Below are 14,671 nucleotides of genomic sequence, written 5' to 3' on the forward strand. Positions count from 1 at the left end.
CTTTGAGCGCTTTCACTTTTGCAGTCTAATCATTTTACTTATCTAGTTTGAGGTTTTCGTGGTCTAATTAGACTAGTTAGTGTTATTAAAACATATATTATGTAAATATGTCTTTTCTTGCAACATATGTATACTCTTTGTCAAATGTCAAAGGAGGAAATCTATGTCACAATAAACCTATGTGTGTGTACGTGTGTATAAGTACATGTAACTAGCAGGTCAAGCAACATAAAAGCAAACAACGCGTACTTTGTAATCTAAATTTAGAAGCGACGCTATCCGTTCTATTTAATCACACCGCCAACACTCACACCTACAAGAAAATGGAAGCGTTTACGCTATCTCCCGATTTTGGATATGTTGTCCTAGTTGTCTTTGCAACAGTTATTTTGCTGCAATGGTTGGGTATTCAAGTTGTCATGGCAAGGAAGAAATATGAAGTTTCTGTAAGTTTTGACTTTTGTGAAGCTGACAGTAACAATATTTAGGTCAGTTCAGACACAGGGGCCCGTTACTACTGTTTATATTATAATATATATTTTCAGTCACTGGGTACGTTATATCCCATAACGTACCCAGTGACTGAAAATATATATTATAATATAAACAGTAGTAACGGGCCCCTGTGGTTCAGACATTGACCTATAGCTACACTGTTGTAATTTTGTTTACTAATAGATTTTTTTAATCTTGCATGACTCTTTACACATACATGTGTATGTTTCTGATATCTATGGTAAATAATATACATGTATGTCTCATAAATACATGTGTTAATTTTTATGCTTAGGTGAGATCAAGGATTTATAAATCCTTGGGTTTATTGTTAGAAATTTTTTTCTCTTTTGTAGTATATTATTTTTTATCGACAAAATATAGAATCCAACTTTTTTTCTGCATCAATGCCATCCAGATACATGTATATAGTTATTTAGTAGTACATTGTAACAGTTGACTTCACATGTGGTATTCTATGTGATTGTGCAATAACTGTTTTTAAAATATTTTGAGAAATGTGTATATACAATTTAAATTTCTACACTTACATGTACATGTATATATGCACATGAACTGTACTATCATCAATTACAATCATGTACTTTTTCAATTTTGATGTCAGATATGAGTTTATATTTTATTTAAAAATACCTGCGAATTGCAAATGTATAGTGTAGGAATCTCAACCCTTATTACAGGTAAAACTTAATTACTTACCTGTGTGGTAAGTTAAAATGCTTATGGCCACATTATACTGGGATTGATCGAGCTACAAATGAAGATTGTATGAACATGCAGTTATAGATATCATTGATCTGTATACTGTATAATATTAATGACAGTTTTATAAACACTACTTCAGCAATATATACACAGAGTTTTACAACATATCATCTATTATTGGTAATTTAAAACCCTAGTATTTTTTATCATCTCTGTGATATTTCTGTTTGATATTTTTCAGTACCCGAGGATGTACAGTGATAATGATGACCGCTTCAACTGTGTACAAAGAGCACACCAGAATACGTAAGTTTATGACAAATTTATGTCAAAAAAATTTCGTGCTTGAATTGGCATTATTTAAAAAGACTATTTCTACTTATTTTTATGTAAGAACAGCTTTGAATAAAAATTAATGTTCTGATAGTGGTGTGTTGAATTATGTTGAATATAATAACAAAGTTGATTATTTCCCCTTGATCATGATTACACATAGAATCATAAAAATACACAATAGGATCAACACATAGATACACAGAATTAATTAATTTTGTTAAAAGAGTTAGAATATAAAAACTATAATTAATATAAATAGGGAAGAGAAATCTATATTTTAAAAGAACCCCTACATGGGGACAGTATGTTTATAATACCAACATCTATAACATGCATTCTATTAAGCTTATAAGTATATAGTTTCAACTACTTGTTTGATTTTCTTCAGACTCGAAGTCTATCCTACATACCTTGTACTGCAAATTTTCGGAGGCCTTTATGCACCAGTAAGTATACATTTGTACATATGCATTTGTGATATTTTTTTTAAAGATTCTACAATGAATTGTAAATATCTGGCAGAAAAAAATCCAGAATTAATTAACAACAAAATGTTTAGTAAACTTGAGTGTCTATCATTACAGAATATTTATTTTTTCTGTTATAGAAACTAGGAGCACTTTGTGGACTGATTTGGATAGCTGGACGAGTGGCCTATGCATACGGATATTATACTGGTGGTATGTGTTTCTAGATCTGTATACCACATACAATGTACATTTACCACAAGTTACGTCTGTGATACTGTCACTACATATGTATTACAAGTGTTTCCCAAATCAGTTTGTATTATTATAAAGCTCTTCAGAGGTCAAGGGGAGCAAATAATTGAAGTGTCTGACACAATTCTACAAGCCTATCACAATCATAACCTACATAGTTGTTCCTTATTTAAAGTTATATGTGCCGTATTTTTCATACTCACGAATCAAGATGAGCTTTTAATATGTTATTCATCACCAAAAACTACCAACTTTTTGAAAATTACGGTACTTTCAATGCTTAGGTTTTAATTCTACATGTACAAATAAGAGCTGAAAATGATTTTTGGCAGTACTGCCAAAAATCATTTATTTACATCAATAGTGAAGTGAAATGAGTACATACGGTCAGACCATGAATTCAAATTGTGGTCTACAATTTCATTACACATTTTTACAATGTTATTAGTAATTGTAAAGTGATTTCTGCAGGTATGTTTCCATATAAGCATATTTAAGGCATAAAAACAACAATTTTACAGTACAAAATTTCGTGTTATAACTAACGTTTATAAGTCATCTGAAGCCATTTGAATGATTTTTTACAGATTTATTCATCAAACCTTATGGTTTTTAATAGATTAACGATGAAAAAATAGGATGTCAAAATTTTCGCCAAGTTACAGCACATATAACTTTAAAGTTTAAGTTGTCATTTCATTTTTGATCAGATTTCAATACTAAGGGTTATCTCCCTTCCATGAAGATAAACTTTACTGGTCTGATACAGTTGTTTGCTTGGGATTCTTGGAGCACTTTAAAATTATTTTGTATACTAGTCAAATAATTATTGAATTGAATTCAGATATCAGATCTGTTAAAAAATGATGCTTAATTTGTACCATGGAACAAGCTGGTGCTTAGCTGGTGCTTGGAATCATTATTAAATATAAAAAATAATTTGTAGCAGTTCATAGTAAAATAATATTATAAATGATATGAAATATTTCTACAGGTTTGTAATGACACATGCTTTTGTTTTTGTAGACCCAGAGAAGAGAAACCGTGGAGCGTTTGGATACCTGGGTCTGTTGACTCTTCTGATATGTACTGTGATGTTCGGTCTGTCACTCATCGGCTTCATCTAAACAGCCATGGAACCAATTTAATTCTTCTCAAAATTTTATTTTAAGGTTATTGAGATCAAAGATATTATATGACGATTTCTGAAAACTTAAATATGTACATGTAACCGAGAGATATTTGTAATCCATGGGAATGTTATACACTACAATCTATCTACCTTAGTCGTCAATACTCTGTTTTGTTATATCACAAGTTAATGAATGAATGAAGTACATGTATGTGTGAATTTTAATGTCTAGATCAACATGTGTTTGTTAAGATTCTGCACATTTACATCATAAATTTATATTTTCGAGAATGTTTTCATGCAGATAAAACAGCTGATGCCATAGACAGAATTCCTTTGTTCTTGTTTTGTAAAGTGATTTCATATTTTAATAACAAAGATTGTTTTATAAACCGTTTCATTACTACACAATATTATGTACATCATTATATTTATAGAACGTTTTCAGGGGATCTGCTAGAATGATATTCTGTATTCTAATAGATTTTCATTTTGTAGAATAATAAAATATGATTTTTAATTCCCATGTTTTTGGCTTAATGGTGCATTTTTTTCCATCCTTTGTTGCAAATTGACCACTAAAAGTAAAGTCTGTTGACACTGATAGTGATATTAATGTTACAGAGATTTTATGGTCGATACAAATTGCCTTTCGTCTGTGTTCATCCCTCTGCCGCCCATCTTTATCTTAGCAATCAGCAATTATATAATTCTTGATATGTTAATTCTCAGAAATCATACGTATTGAAAATGTAGGTTCCCTTTGATCTCTAGTTGTATGTACTTTGGGTACATTAACCATTTAAATTGGAGTCCCTTATAGTAAAACCCTTTTCACCATCCGGCTTTAGATAATGTGTAGTGTACTTGCACCTGGAAATCCACATATTTGACTTAATTAGCCCAAATTTCTCAATAATTTGTTTTCAATACAACATGGAAATGAAAATAACTTTAAATCCTGATAGATGCTTTACAAATAAATCTTTAATGTCATTTATGAAGTAGAGGACGTTAACTCTTCATGATCACCTGGCTTTATTGTATTCAACAATTCTTACACTATTCAATATTTTATGTCTTTATTATCATGTCGGATTTTGTTGTGCCCAGTCAAACAACAAAATATATAAATATGTTGTACTATAGATAGTTAATGCATAAATGTATGTCGATGTAAGTAACAAATACAAAAAATATGAATCATTTGAAAAACAAATTTTATTATCATTTTGGTGTCAACATTGATAACTTTTTATATAATTTAAAATTATACGGGATTACTTGACAAATACACTACAGTGAGCTACTCTACTACCAATTCAACGAAGTAAAACTTATTACATTTTAGGCTGTTTTCGTTTTTTCGAATTGGTGATAAAGAAACACGATCTTTTCCCAGGACGTTCAAAACCAAACAACTGGTTCTCGAAAATAATTTCTAACTCAAAGCAAAGACATTTGATCTACTTTGCGCTGATGAGAATGGTATTTTATCTGAAAAAAAACATGGTTCTAAACTATGCCATATGTAATTTTTAGCTGAAAAGCATTTGCGGAATCATACATGTTACTGGCATTTGGCACTTTAAACTGTTTGTTGAATTCTTGACGGGGCTTTCATTTCCCCAATACAATGAAAAAGGGTGAGTATTCAGTGGAACCGTAAAGATGTGGTCTTTACTTGTCTTAAACATACTGAACTAATTTACACACTTCATGAATAGTGATATATAATGATGTTCTTGCATGACGTCTGGTCACTAAGACTGGTACATCAGGTACAATGGATCTGACCACAGGCGTTTGGCTCTGAAGACATTTCTCTTTATATATATTTGTAGTACTACTGCTGTGACACAGTATTACATATACACAGAGAGCGAAATGTCTACATAGCCAAACGCATGTGATCTGATTGGGGAATCTCAAGAACGGCGGAGGATGTCTCTGAAAAAGATAAAAAAGATAATTTGCTGAAGTACTACATATATAACGAGGCTCATTTATGTTGAAACACTTCCACAAACAGTTACTGTAAACGTGAATAGATTCGCGGAAATTTGAAAGTTTAAACATTTTGTGGTATTTTCGCGGTAAATACACCTGTGATTATTTTTTTTATTTTCTCATACATGTATATACAACAAATACTTCGCGCGAGGAAAAATGTCCCTCCCGTAATTAGCGTAATATTACAGTACTAAAACATACTGACCCCATACATTTGCATGGATATTTCTAGTCCGCTAAACCTGTCTATATTTTTTTTTAAATTTAGATTTTTTTTAAATATACAGGTTTAGCGGACTAGGATATTTCCAGCCTGTTTTACATTGGAAACAGTAGATCCTGATGAAGGCAGCACTGTAACTCTAATATGATTGAAAGGAATATGATAAGTATGGTGTTTACAGAAATCTAGATACTCTTGAAATATCAGTAAACTGGACTGTTAGTTGTTACTATAAAGCATAGGTTGAATAAATCTTACATGACGAGATGTGAGCTTCTTGGTGTATTTAGTATATACATGTATATTTCTACTCACGTATAAGATTGAATCATGTTTTTCAGACCCTGTGCTATCGAAGCCTTTTCCTTTACGTCAAAAAGTCGTCTGTTTTCCAAGCTTATTTCATTGACAAGATCGTCAGTAAGACGTCTCCTGGCGTCCCTCTGGGTGAGTGTGTATATCTAGGGGTTAAATCACAAAATAGTTACATACAGTTATTGTTGATTCTAAGTTAGGTTTATTACCAGTCCAAGATCACGAGATTACCTACACCGGACCCAGATAATATCTGCTATATTTATTGTTAGGATAAAAGTGATTATGACGGTTAGCAATATCTGATATATGTGATTTATCATTATGGAACAATCTTAATCTGTCCTGTGTTTTTCCATTCATGCTGTCACTGTTTTCGCTGATATCACATCATCTGGATGATAAACATCTAAATTGTATTACAAGCATACCTATGAAATAGAGTCACCAAATATATCAGTAAACAAGAGATTTCTACATTGTTTAATTTCTAATGGACTTCATATTTTATAATCAGCAAAAGGTTTAGTAACAGATTTATCGTCTAAAATATATAACTCCTATATATTGGAAAGTCAAGTGAAGTTTACGTAAAAGGTCACGTGGTAAGCCATACGTACAACGTCATGGTGCTGGTCGAATAGGATGAGGACTTGGTTGTCACATGTCGTGAAATCCCAGTAAAGAGAGAGATAGTAGGCATACACCCGAGCGTCTTGGAGGATACTCTTCAGACTGTTCGACTCGCTACAAAACAACAACAAACAAACAAACAAACAAAAAAACAAAACAAAAACAAAAAACGGTTGGCATACTCCACGTCATTGATTCGATGGCAAGACTTAAGGAATCAAGACTCATCTTTGAAAGCACGGACTTCATTTGTTAGCTGTACCACACAAGGAAATAAGATAAACATACTCGTATGTTACACAATCAATTTTATTCATAGCGTGTTATTATTCTAGCAAGACGACCAGAAACTTACGAATTGACCCAATGATATTATACCAATGGACAACGAACGCTCGTTTGGTTTAGTATTCGTGTCCCGGATTGACTTGGATATATTTTTCTACAACAGCTAATTAAGGACATTGCAATACGTATTTAAAAGACATACAAACATACCAAAGACAACGAGTGGGAAATAACACCAGGTCACTTCAAACTAAAACATGAAAACCTACCGTCTTTTTCGATTATGAGAGCATCGATTATTTGCAGGAGTAAAGAAAAATAAAAACCAAATTATACCATTGTTATAGACCCCGGAATGTCTCCAAAAGTGAAATACAAAATTGTATCGTTAATTTATTTACTTAAGTTTTTTTTAATGCTGTACACGTATAGAAAAATTAACCTATGTCGTGTCAGCATTTATATACTTCCAAATTCGTTTTTCTGTGGTGGCGATTATATTTGATACCTTATCAAATCTTTCGATCACTATACACTACTTTAACTCAAATGTTGACCTAGACCCCGGGATTCTTGCCAGAAGATTAACAGCTTACACAGTTGACCTATATAAAATACCTACATATTGCTATACATAGCGGCGACTGAACCCTTTGGTCAATATAAACGTTACCACAGGGAACAACTCTCAAACTTGACATGCTGGCAATAAATTTAGGTTTGGGTATTATTTAATTTGTCCAAATCATAAGTTAAGATCATAGAAAGACGGCATCTTCTGTATGTGACAAAGTAAGACACACTAATTCTACATTCATCGATATCGCTAACGAATACTTGGATCATCGTTAACGAATTCTTAGATCAATGCTAACCAATACTTAGAACATCGCTAACCAACACCTAGATCGTGATCGCTAACCAATACTTGGATCATCGCTAACCAATACTTGGACCATCGCTAACCAATACTTGGATTACGCTAACCAATACTTGGATCATCGCTAACCAATACTTGAATCATCGCTAACCAATACTTGGACCATCTCTAACCAATACTTGGATTACGCTAACCAATACTTGGATCATCGCTAACCAATACTTGGACCATCGCTAACCAATACTTCGATCATCGCTAACCAATACTTGGACCATCTCTAACCAATACTTGGATCACGCTAACCAATACTTGGATCATCGCTAACCAATACTTGGATCATACGCTAACCAATACTTGGACCATCGCTAACCAATACTTCGATCATCGCTAACCAATACTTGGACCATCTCTAACCAATACTTGGATTACGCTAACCAATACTTGGATCATCGCTAACCAATACTTGGATCATCGCTAACCAATACTTCGATCATCGCTAACCAATACTTGGACCATCGCTAACCAATACTTGGATCATCGCTAACCAATACTTGGATCATCGCTAACCAATACTTGGATCATCGCTAACCAATACTTGGATCATCGCTAACCAATACTTGGATCATCGCTAACCAATACTTGGATCATCGCTAACCAATACTTGGATCATCGCTAACCAATACTTGGATCATCGCTAACATACTGACCATGCTAACCAATACTTGGATCATCGCTAACCAATACTGATCATCGCTAACCAATACTGATCATCGCTAACCAATACTTGGATCATCGCTAACCAATACTTGGATCATCGCTAACCAATACTTGGACCATCGCTAACCAATACTCAGATTATCGCTAACCAATACTTGGATCATCGCTAACCAATACTTGGATCATCGCTAACCAATACTTGGACCATCGCTAACCAATACTTGGACCATCGCTAACCAATACTTGGTCCATCGCTAACCAATACTTGGATCATACTTGGATCATCGCTAACCAATACTTGGATCATCGCTAACCAATACTTGGACCATCGCTAACCAATACTTGGACCATCGCTAAACAATACTTGGATCATCGCTAACCAATACTTGGATCATCGCTAACCAATACTTGGATCATCGCTAACCAATACTTGGTCCATCGCTAACCAATACTTGGATCATCGCTAACCAATTGGATCATCGCTAACCAATACTCAGATCATCGCTAACCAATACTCAGATCATCGCTAACCAATACTTGGATCATCGCTAACCAATACTTGGACCATCGCTAACCAATACTTGGATCATCGCTAACCAATACTTGGATCATCGCTAACCAATACTTAGAACATCGCTAACCAATACTTGGATCATCGCTAACCAATACTTGGATCATCGCTAACCAATACTTAGAACATCGCTAACCAACACCTAGATCGTGATCGCTAACCAATACTTGGATCATCGCTAACCAATACTTGGACCATCGCTAACCAATACTCAGATTACCGCTAACCAATACTTGGATCATCGCTAACCAATACTTGGATTATCGCTAACCAATACTCAGATCATCGTTAACCAATACTTGGATCATCGCTAACCAATACTTGAATTATCGCTGACCAATACTTCGATCATTGCTAAACAACACTTAGATCATCGCTAACCAATACTTCGATCATCGCTAACCAATTTTTGGATCATCGCTTACCAATACTGCGATCATCGCTAACAATTACTTAGATCATCGCTTACCAATACTGCGATCATCGCTAACCAATATTTTAATTAGTGCTAACCAACACTCAGATCATTGCTAAGTTGATTGGAATAATCAATTGATCAAATTTTACGATTGACCCGGTTTCCTTTTCATTAAAAATTACTTTGAAAGTCTATATTGCTCTTGTAACGTAAATAAATCACATTCATCACTCACATATACAAGTTATGATCTTGTTTCGATACTATTCTACTGAGAAAATATTTTTTTGTTTGGTTGTTAGAGTTTAACTACCCATCGACAGCCAGGGTCACTTAGGGTCAAACTTTATGATAAAGAATACAACAACGGTAAACTTGCTTTAACAGTAAAATTACTTTAAGGTAACAAGTAGGCAGGTGAATTCTAAAATATCTTCTGTGTTTGTATCGACATTTAAAAGGTTGCGAAGTCAATTTTCAGTTGAAACAAATAACATTTAAATGAAAAAATCGAAAGGCAATAAAAAGATATAATGTAACATGATGCTAAGATTCACATATTTATGATATAAGTCTTAAACATATCTATTTTAGATAATAAAATCACATCGAGTCTTACGACATGAAAAGGGGTAAGCATATTAGAGGCGTCGAAGTTACTTTGTACTGTCGGGAGGACAATATTAATGTGGACCTCTCCACTGTGGCCAAGAGCGACAAAAACATGAAAACATAAACCATACCGTACCACCTGACCAACTAAGTGATCCTCACATCTGTCCTAAACTGAATCAGCAGAAATTCCTAATTTCGGTGGTTTTTTTTTTCTATAATTCTAAATTTATCAAATTCAACAGATTACAATGTATTTTCACTTGATCATTAATACTTACTTGATGATTCTCTGCATTTGAGGCATTAGAGCCACCATAATGACGTAACCTTTGTTTTCAGTTCGGCACGACTGACAGCCACATGTGGTTGTTTCCTCCGCCATCTTTAACATGGCGTCTATAGCGGTGGCTAGAAGGAAACCATTATGATTCTTAGTTTATGTCGATTATCATGGAAATGATCACTTAAATGTGATCTTAGATTCATAAACACATCACATTGTTAGCAATAAACTCATCGATATGATTTTATTTTCGTTGTTTTGACCACTTTTGCTTTTTAATTCTTTGCGGGACGGGACAATGAGGTTTTTTTTACACTTATTTTCCTTAATTTATTTACCTTTTTTTCTTTTTTGCATGAATCTCATTTCATCTCATTTTTATGTTTAATATCATAACTGGACCAAGTTTCATCAGCACTCCTTATATTAAAGGAATGCATTAACTCATCTCCATAGGAAAGTATTACATAAGTAAAGGGAATTTTAAGTTAAGGAACTTTCCTTAACGTTCGTAATGCTTTCATATGGTGATTCTTAAATTAAGGAATATTAATGAAGCTCGGCCCTGAAGTTATATCGCAACATCCATCATATATTTGACAAGATCTTCTACAATGTTATGATGTCATACCATCATCCGAGGAGATAATATTATTTGGATCACAGATCCAGGATTCGGCGACCTCGGAGTGACGTCCACATCTGGTTGGTTCATACCGGGGATCAGGAAAGTTCAATACGTTCCACACTGTCTGAGACTGGACTATGGCGGCCATCAGACCCAGCAGACATGCACAGTAAATGTAGGAGGTCATTGTTCTCAGACTGTCAGGTGCGTATCCAAATCTGTGAAATAAATTGGTGACATTGTACCTAAAGACCACAAAATCTATGGTTTAATTGTTCTTTAAACAATAAAATGATGACACTGTCCCTAAATAATAAAATGGTGACATTGTACATTAAACAATAGAATGGTGACACTATAATACCTAAAGTATAAAATGATGACACTGTACCTTTATAATAAAATGGTGACACTGTACCTAAATAATAAAATGGTGACACTGTACCTAAATAATAAAATGGCGACACTTTACCTAAATAATAAAATGGCGACACTTTACCTAAATAATAAAATGGTGACACTTTACCTAAATAATAAAATGGCGACACTTTACCTAAATAATGAAATGGTGACATTATACTTAAATGATAAAATGGTGACACTGTACCTAAATAATAAAATGGCGACACTTTACCTAAATAATGAAATGGTGACACTTTACCTAAATGATAAAATGGTGACACTATACCTAAATAATAAAATGGTGACACTATACCTAAAAATAAAATGGTGACACTATACCTAAATAATAAAATGATGACACTATACCTAAAAAATAAAATGGTGACACTATACCTAAATAATAAAATGATGAAACTGCACCTGTATAATAAAATGGTGACACTATACCTTTATGATAAAATGGCGACACTATACCTAAATAATAAAATGGCGACACTTTACCTAAATAATGAAATGGTGACACTGTACCTAAATGATAAAATGGTGACACTACATCTAAATGATAAAATGGTAACACAATACAAAATTTTACATCTTATTAACGTTCTACGCATAACATTTCAATAACGTTCTTTAAAGTTTTAAAAATAACGTTTTAGGAAATAAAACTCCTGGATATATGTATCATTTGGGTTTTTTTTTATCAATTTTGGCTAGTCTTGTCTGGTAAAATCACAAAAAAGTTCTTAACAAGTTCCTTGAATAAATTTTTATTTAAACGGTACATTATTTTTACCCAAAGAGATACCATTTCTATCTGAGCATAGCACATCGACCTACAATCGGAGATAACAAATAAAGTAATACTTCAATTCAATAGCAAGGGATACGACACAAATGATAATAGCGAAGGGAGAATATAGCCATCTTTTCGGATATCACCAAGACGTTCATATCAACTTTCTTATGCATATATTATGACAAACATTTCCCGATCAATTTTCTATGTTTGGTGTCTTTATTTCTCGAATATGTGAATACACAAATATATAAACTTTACGAAGTCAATTCTACGAACTTGCTTACATCTTGTTTATTTATAACCCACACGGAACAACAAAACCATAAAATATACAATCACATTATTCTTTAAAACAAATAAATTAAGTGTATTAATCCGCAGATGTAAAGTTTTTAAATATTCGAGAAATAAAGACACCAAACATAGACAATTGATCGGGAAATGTTTGTCATAATATATGCATAAGAAAGTTTGAATATCGTTTAAAACGATATTCAAAAGTTATCTATTAGAGAGTAAATAGCGTACCAAAATATATTACGTAATACATGCTTACAGCCTAACTGTATTAATAATAAATTAATAATATGATTTATTTTGTCCTTACAAATCATATACATGTTATGAGAAAATGTTCAAGTTATTACATCGATTCAGGGTCCATCAGTGGAAATAAAGGAACTAAGTATGTAAACATATAGACATGAAACTAATTTAACAACAAAGGGGCATTGATAATGATGTATACAATGTTATAGGTCTATCGCAGCAGGATGCTGACTCCTTGCTGTGCTATGTAAGACATTTCCCCTCTACATTCTTACCGCCGTACGAGTCAGGCAAAATTGATAATACTGTTATATAAAATAATTTAGAATAATAATACCCGCATCATTTTTAAAAAATCTGAATAGCTTATCATAGAATAAAAGAAATGGTGATCGAATAGAGGAACTTGTTAGTAGCAAAAGACCAGGGTATGCAGACTAAAGAAATGGCGAACGGGAGGGGTGAAAGTTTGTATCTTGACTTAAACAAAGTATCCACACCAAGCATGATAGTACATATTCTGTAAAACCCTGAATATACAACATTAAAACATCAATGAAACATATACAGGAACCTTAAAACCGTATAGTAAACATCATATGTAGACTTACCAGTGTGTAACCTTCTGCGTGTTATTCCTTTGTAGCCGGAAATACGAAATACCAGTAACCCATTGAAACCCGACACTTCGCGTACCGGATGCTGAGGGGGGCTACTGCTGCGCTCCTAATGAGATCAACCGCTCGGCTTCCTTGGCAACCAGTATACAAATATTGAGTTACCGCTGTTCATTGTTTATTTTGATATATGTAACTATTACGGAACGTTTTCCACTTGTTCTAAAGTTTCCGTGTCGGTTGCGTGGTATTTATTGCTGTTTGAATCCCGTGCCATTGGCAACATCGAAACTGGTATTTTCACTGTTTACCAAAGCGCAAACACAAAGCAGCCGAAAGACTACCAGAGGTTACTTGGGGCAGATTTTCCATATTGAGAATGAGGGTAAATTCAAAATCTCAAGAATTCATCTCACTTCAGATTTATGTGCTTCATTTTCTACTTCAATATCAATTTATCAAGTAATTGATAAACACACCCCTGTTCATTGGTCCATGGAATCTATCAACAACAATTTTGAATAATTTAAACTTCTGATTTTTTCTAATATTTTTAAAATCCTAAAAATGTCAAGAAACGTAATTGGCTCGAGTGAAGGAAACACTATAGTTACAAAACAACTCTTACGAATGGAATCTGAACTAGAGAAAAAGGTGTGCAATTGTCAGTCATACTTTGCAAACATATTCCATTTTATGTCTATTTTCTCTAGGTTGCTTACGTTGTGAGGCGCTTTTATCGGGTGACTCAAGTAAAGAATATTAATGATATATTATACTGCGTATTATTTCAACCCAATAAGGAAAATACGTTATATATTTATATAATTATACAGCCCTTTAAAAGTACAAAAAGAAAACATGTTCGCGGAGAACAAAACAAAAGAGCGCAAATGCGCGGGGAGTAATTTTTCAAAAAGGATTGGTTCACATACGATGTACTTTTATCATTTAGTGCTGGGTTGCACACTTCAGGAGAGTAACTCAATTGATGGATTTGTGTAACTAGTATGTTTGTCATAGAAAAAGTAGGCACAGTCAGAAATTTAAGGCAAGTTTTCCGGACCGAAAACAAAAACTATATTACGAATATACGCAGGCCATTCATATGTTGTCTTTCAGTTTTCTCGATAGTTACCCTCTTTTGACTTGAAATCATGACTAGTTATTTTAAGCAGAATATCAACATGTAGGGATCATAAATGACAAGTCAGAGATAATTTAAACTACTAAGTGATGATTTGAAATCTAAATCAATAATATTAAATATCTATCAATGAAAAGTGCTTTGTTACAGCTTAATGTG

General features: G+C 33.3%; 2 protein-coding genes across 2 annotated transcripts; one reads left to right on the forward strand and one right to left on the reverse strand.

Annotated features, from left to right (window-relative positions):
• Positions 1-267: 267 nt before the first annotated feature.
• On the forward strand, positions 268-3,939 carry LOC138330761 (glutathione S-transferase 3, mitochondrial-like). The gene is made up of 5 exons (XM_069278287.1): positions 268-446; positions 1,463-1,527; positions 1,946-2,003; positions 2,165-2,237; positions 3,306-3,939. The coding sequence occupies exons 1-5, from the start codon at positions 324-326 to the stop codon at positions 3,404-3,406; spliced, it is 420 nt and encodes a 139-aa protein (XP_069134388.1). The 5' UTR covers positions 268-323; the 3' UTR covers positions 3,407-3,939.
• Positions 3,940-4,613: 674 nt separating this feature from the next.
• On the reverse strand, positions 4,614-13,500 carry LOC138330751 (uncharacterized). Its single transcript, XM_069278277.1, has 6 exons — positions 13,360-13,500; positions 10,999-11,213; positions 10,363-10,492; positions 6,583-6,709; positions 5,963-6,108; positions 4,614-5,361 (listed from the first exon to the last, which is right to left on the reverse strand). Exons 2-6 carry the CDS (start codon positions 11,180-11,182, stop codon positions 5,340-5,342), a joined length of 609 nt encoding a protein of 202 aa, XP_069134378.1. The 5' UTR covers positions 11,183-11,213; positions 13,360-13,500; the 3' UTR covers positions 4,614-5,339.
• Positions 13,501-14,671: the final 1,171 nt, after the last annotated feature.

The sequence above is a fragment of the Argopecten irradians genome, chromosome 1 (assembly GCF_041381155.1).
Source record: "Argopecten irradians isolate NY chromosome 1, Ai_NY, whole genome shotgun sequence".
Lineage (NCBI taxonomy): Eukaryota > Metazoa > Mollusca > Bivalvia > Pectinida > Pectinidae > Argopecten > Argopecten irradians.

Bases quoted from the DNA above. Each gene is read 5' to 3' on its own strand.
- LOC138330761 (XM_069278287.1), top strand. From the start codon at position 324: ATGGAAGCGTTTACGCTATCTCCCGATTTTGGATATGTTGTCCTAGTT. The intron at 447-1,462 runs GTAAGTTTTGAC...GATATTTTTCAG, and splicing joins GGAAGAAATATGAAGTTTCT to TACCCGAGGATGTACAGTGA. The intron at 2,004-2,164 runs GTAAGTATACAT...TTTCTGTTATAG, and splicing joins TCGGAGGCCTTTATGCACCA to AAACTAGGAGCACTTTGTGG.
- LOC138330751 (XM_069278277.1), bottom strand. From the start codon at position 11,182: ATGACCTCCTACATTTACTGTGCATGTCTGCTGGGTCTGATGGCCGCC. The intron at 10,493-10,998 runs GTATGACATCAT...GTTTCCTTCTAG, and splicing joins TATTATCTCCTCGGATGATG to CCACCGCTATAGACGCCATG. The intron at 6,710-10,362 runs GTAAGTATTAAT...GTTGTTTTGTAG, and splicing joins CAAATGCAGAGAATCATCAA to CGAGTCGAACAGTCTGAAGA.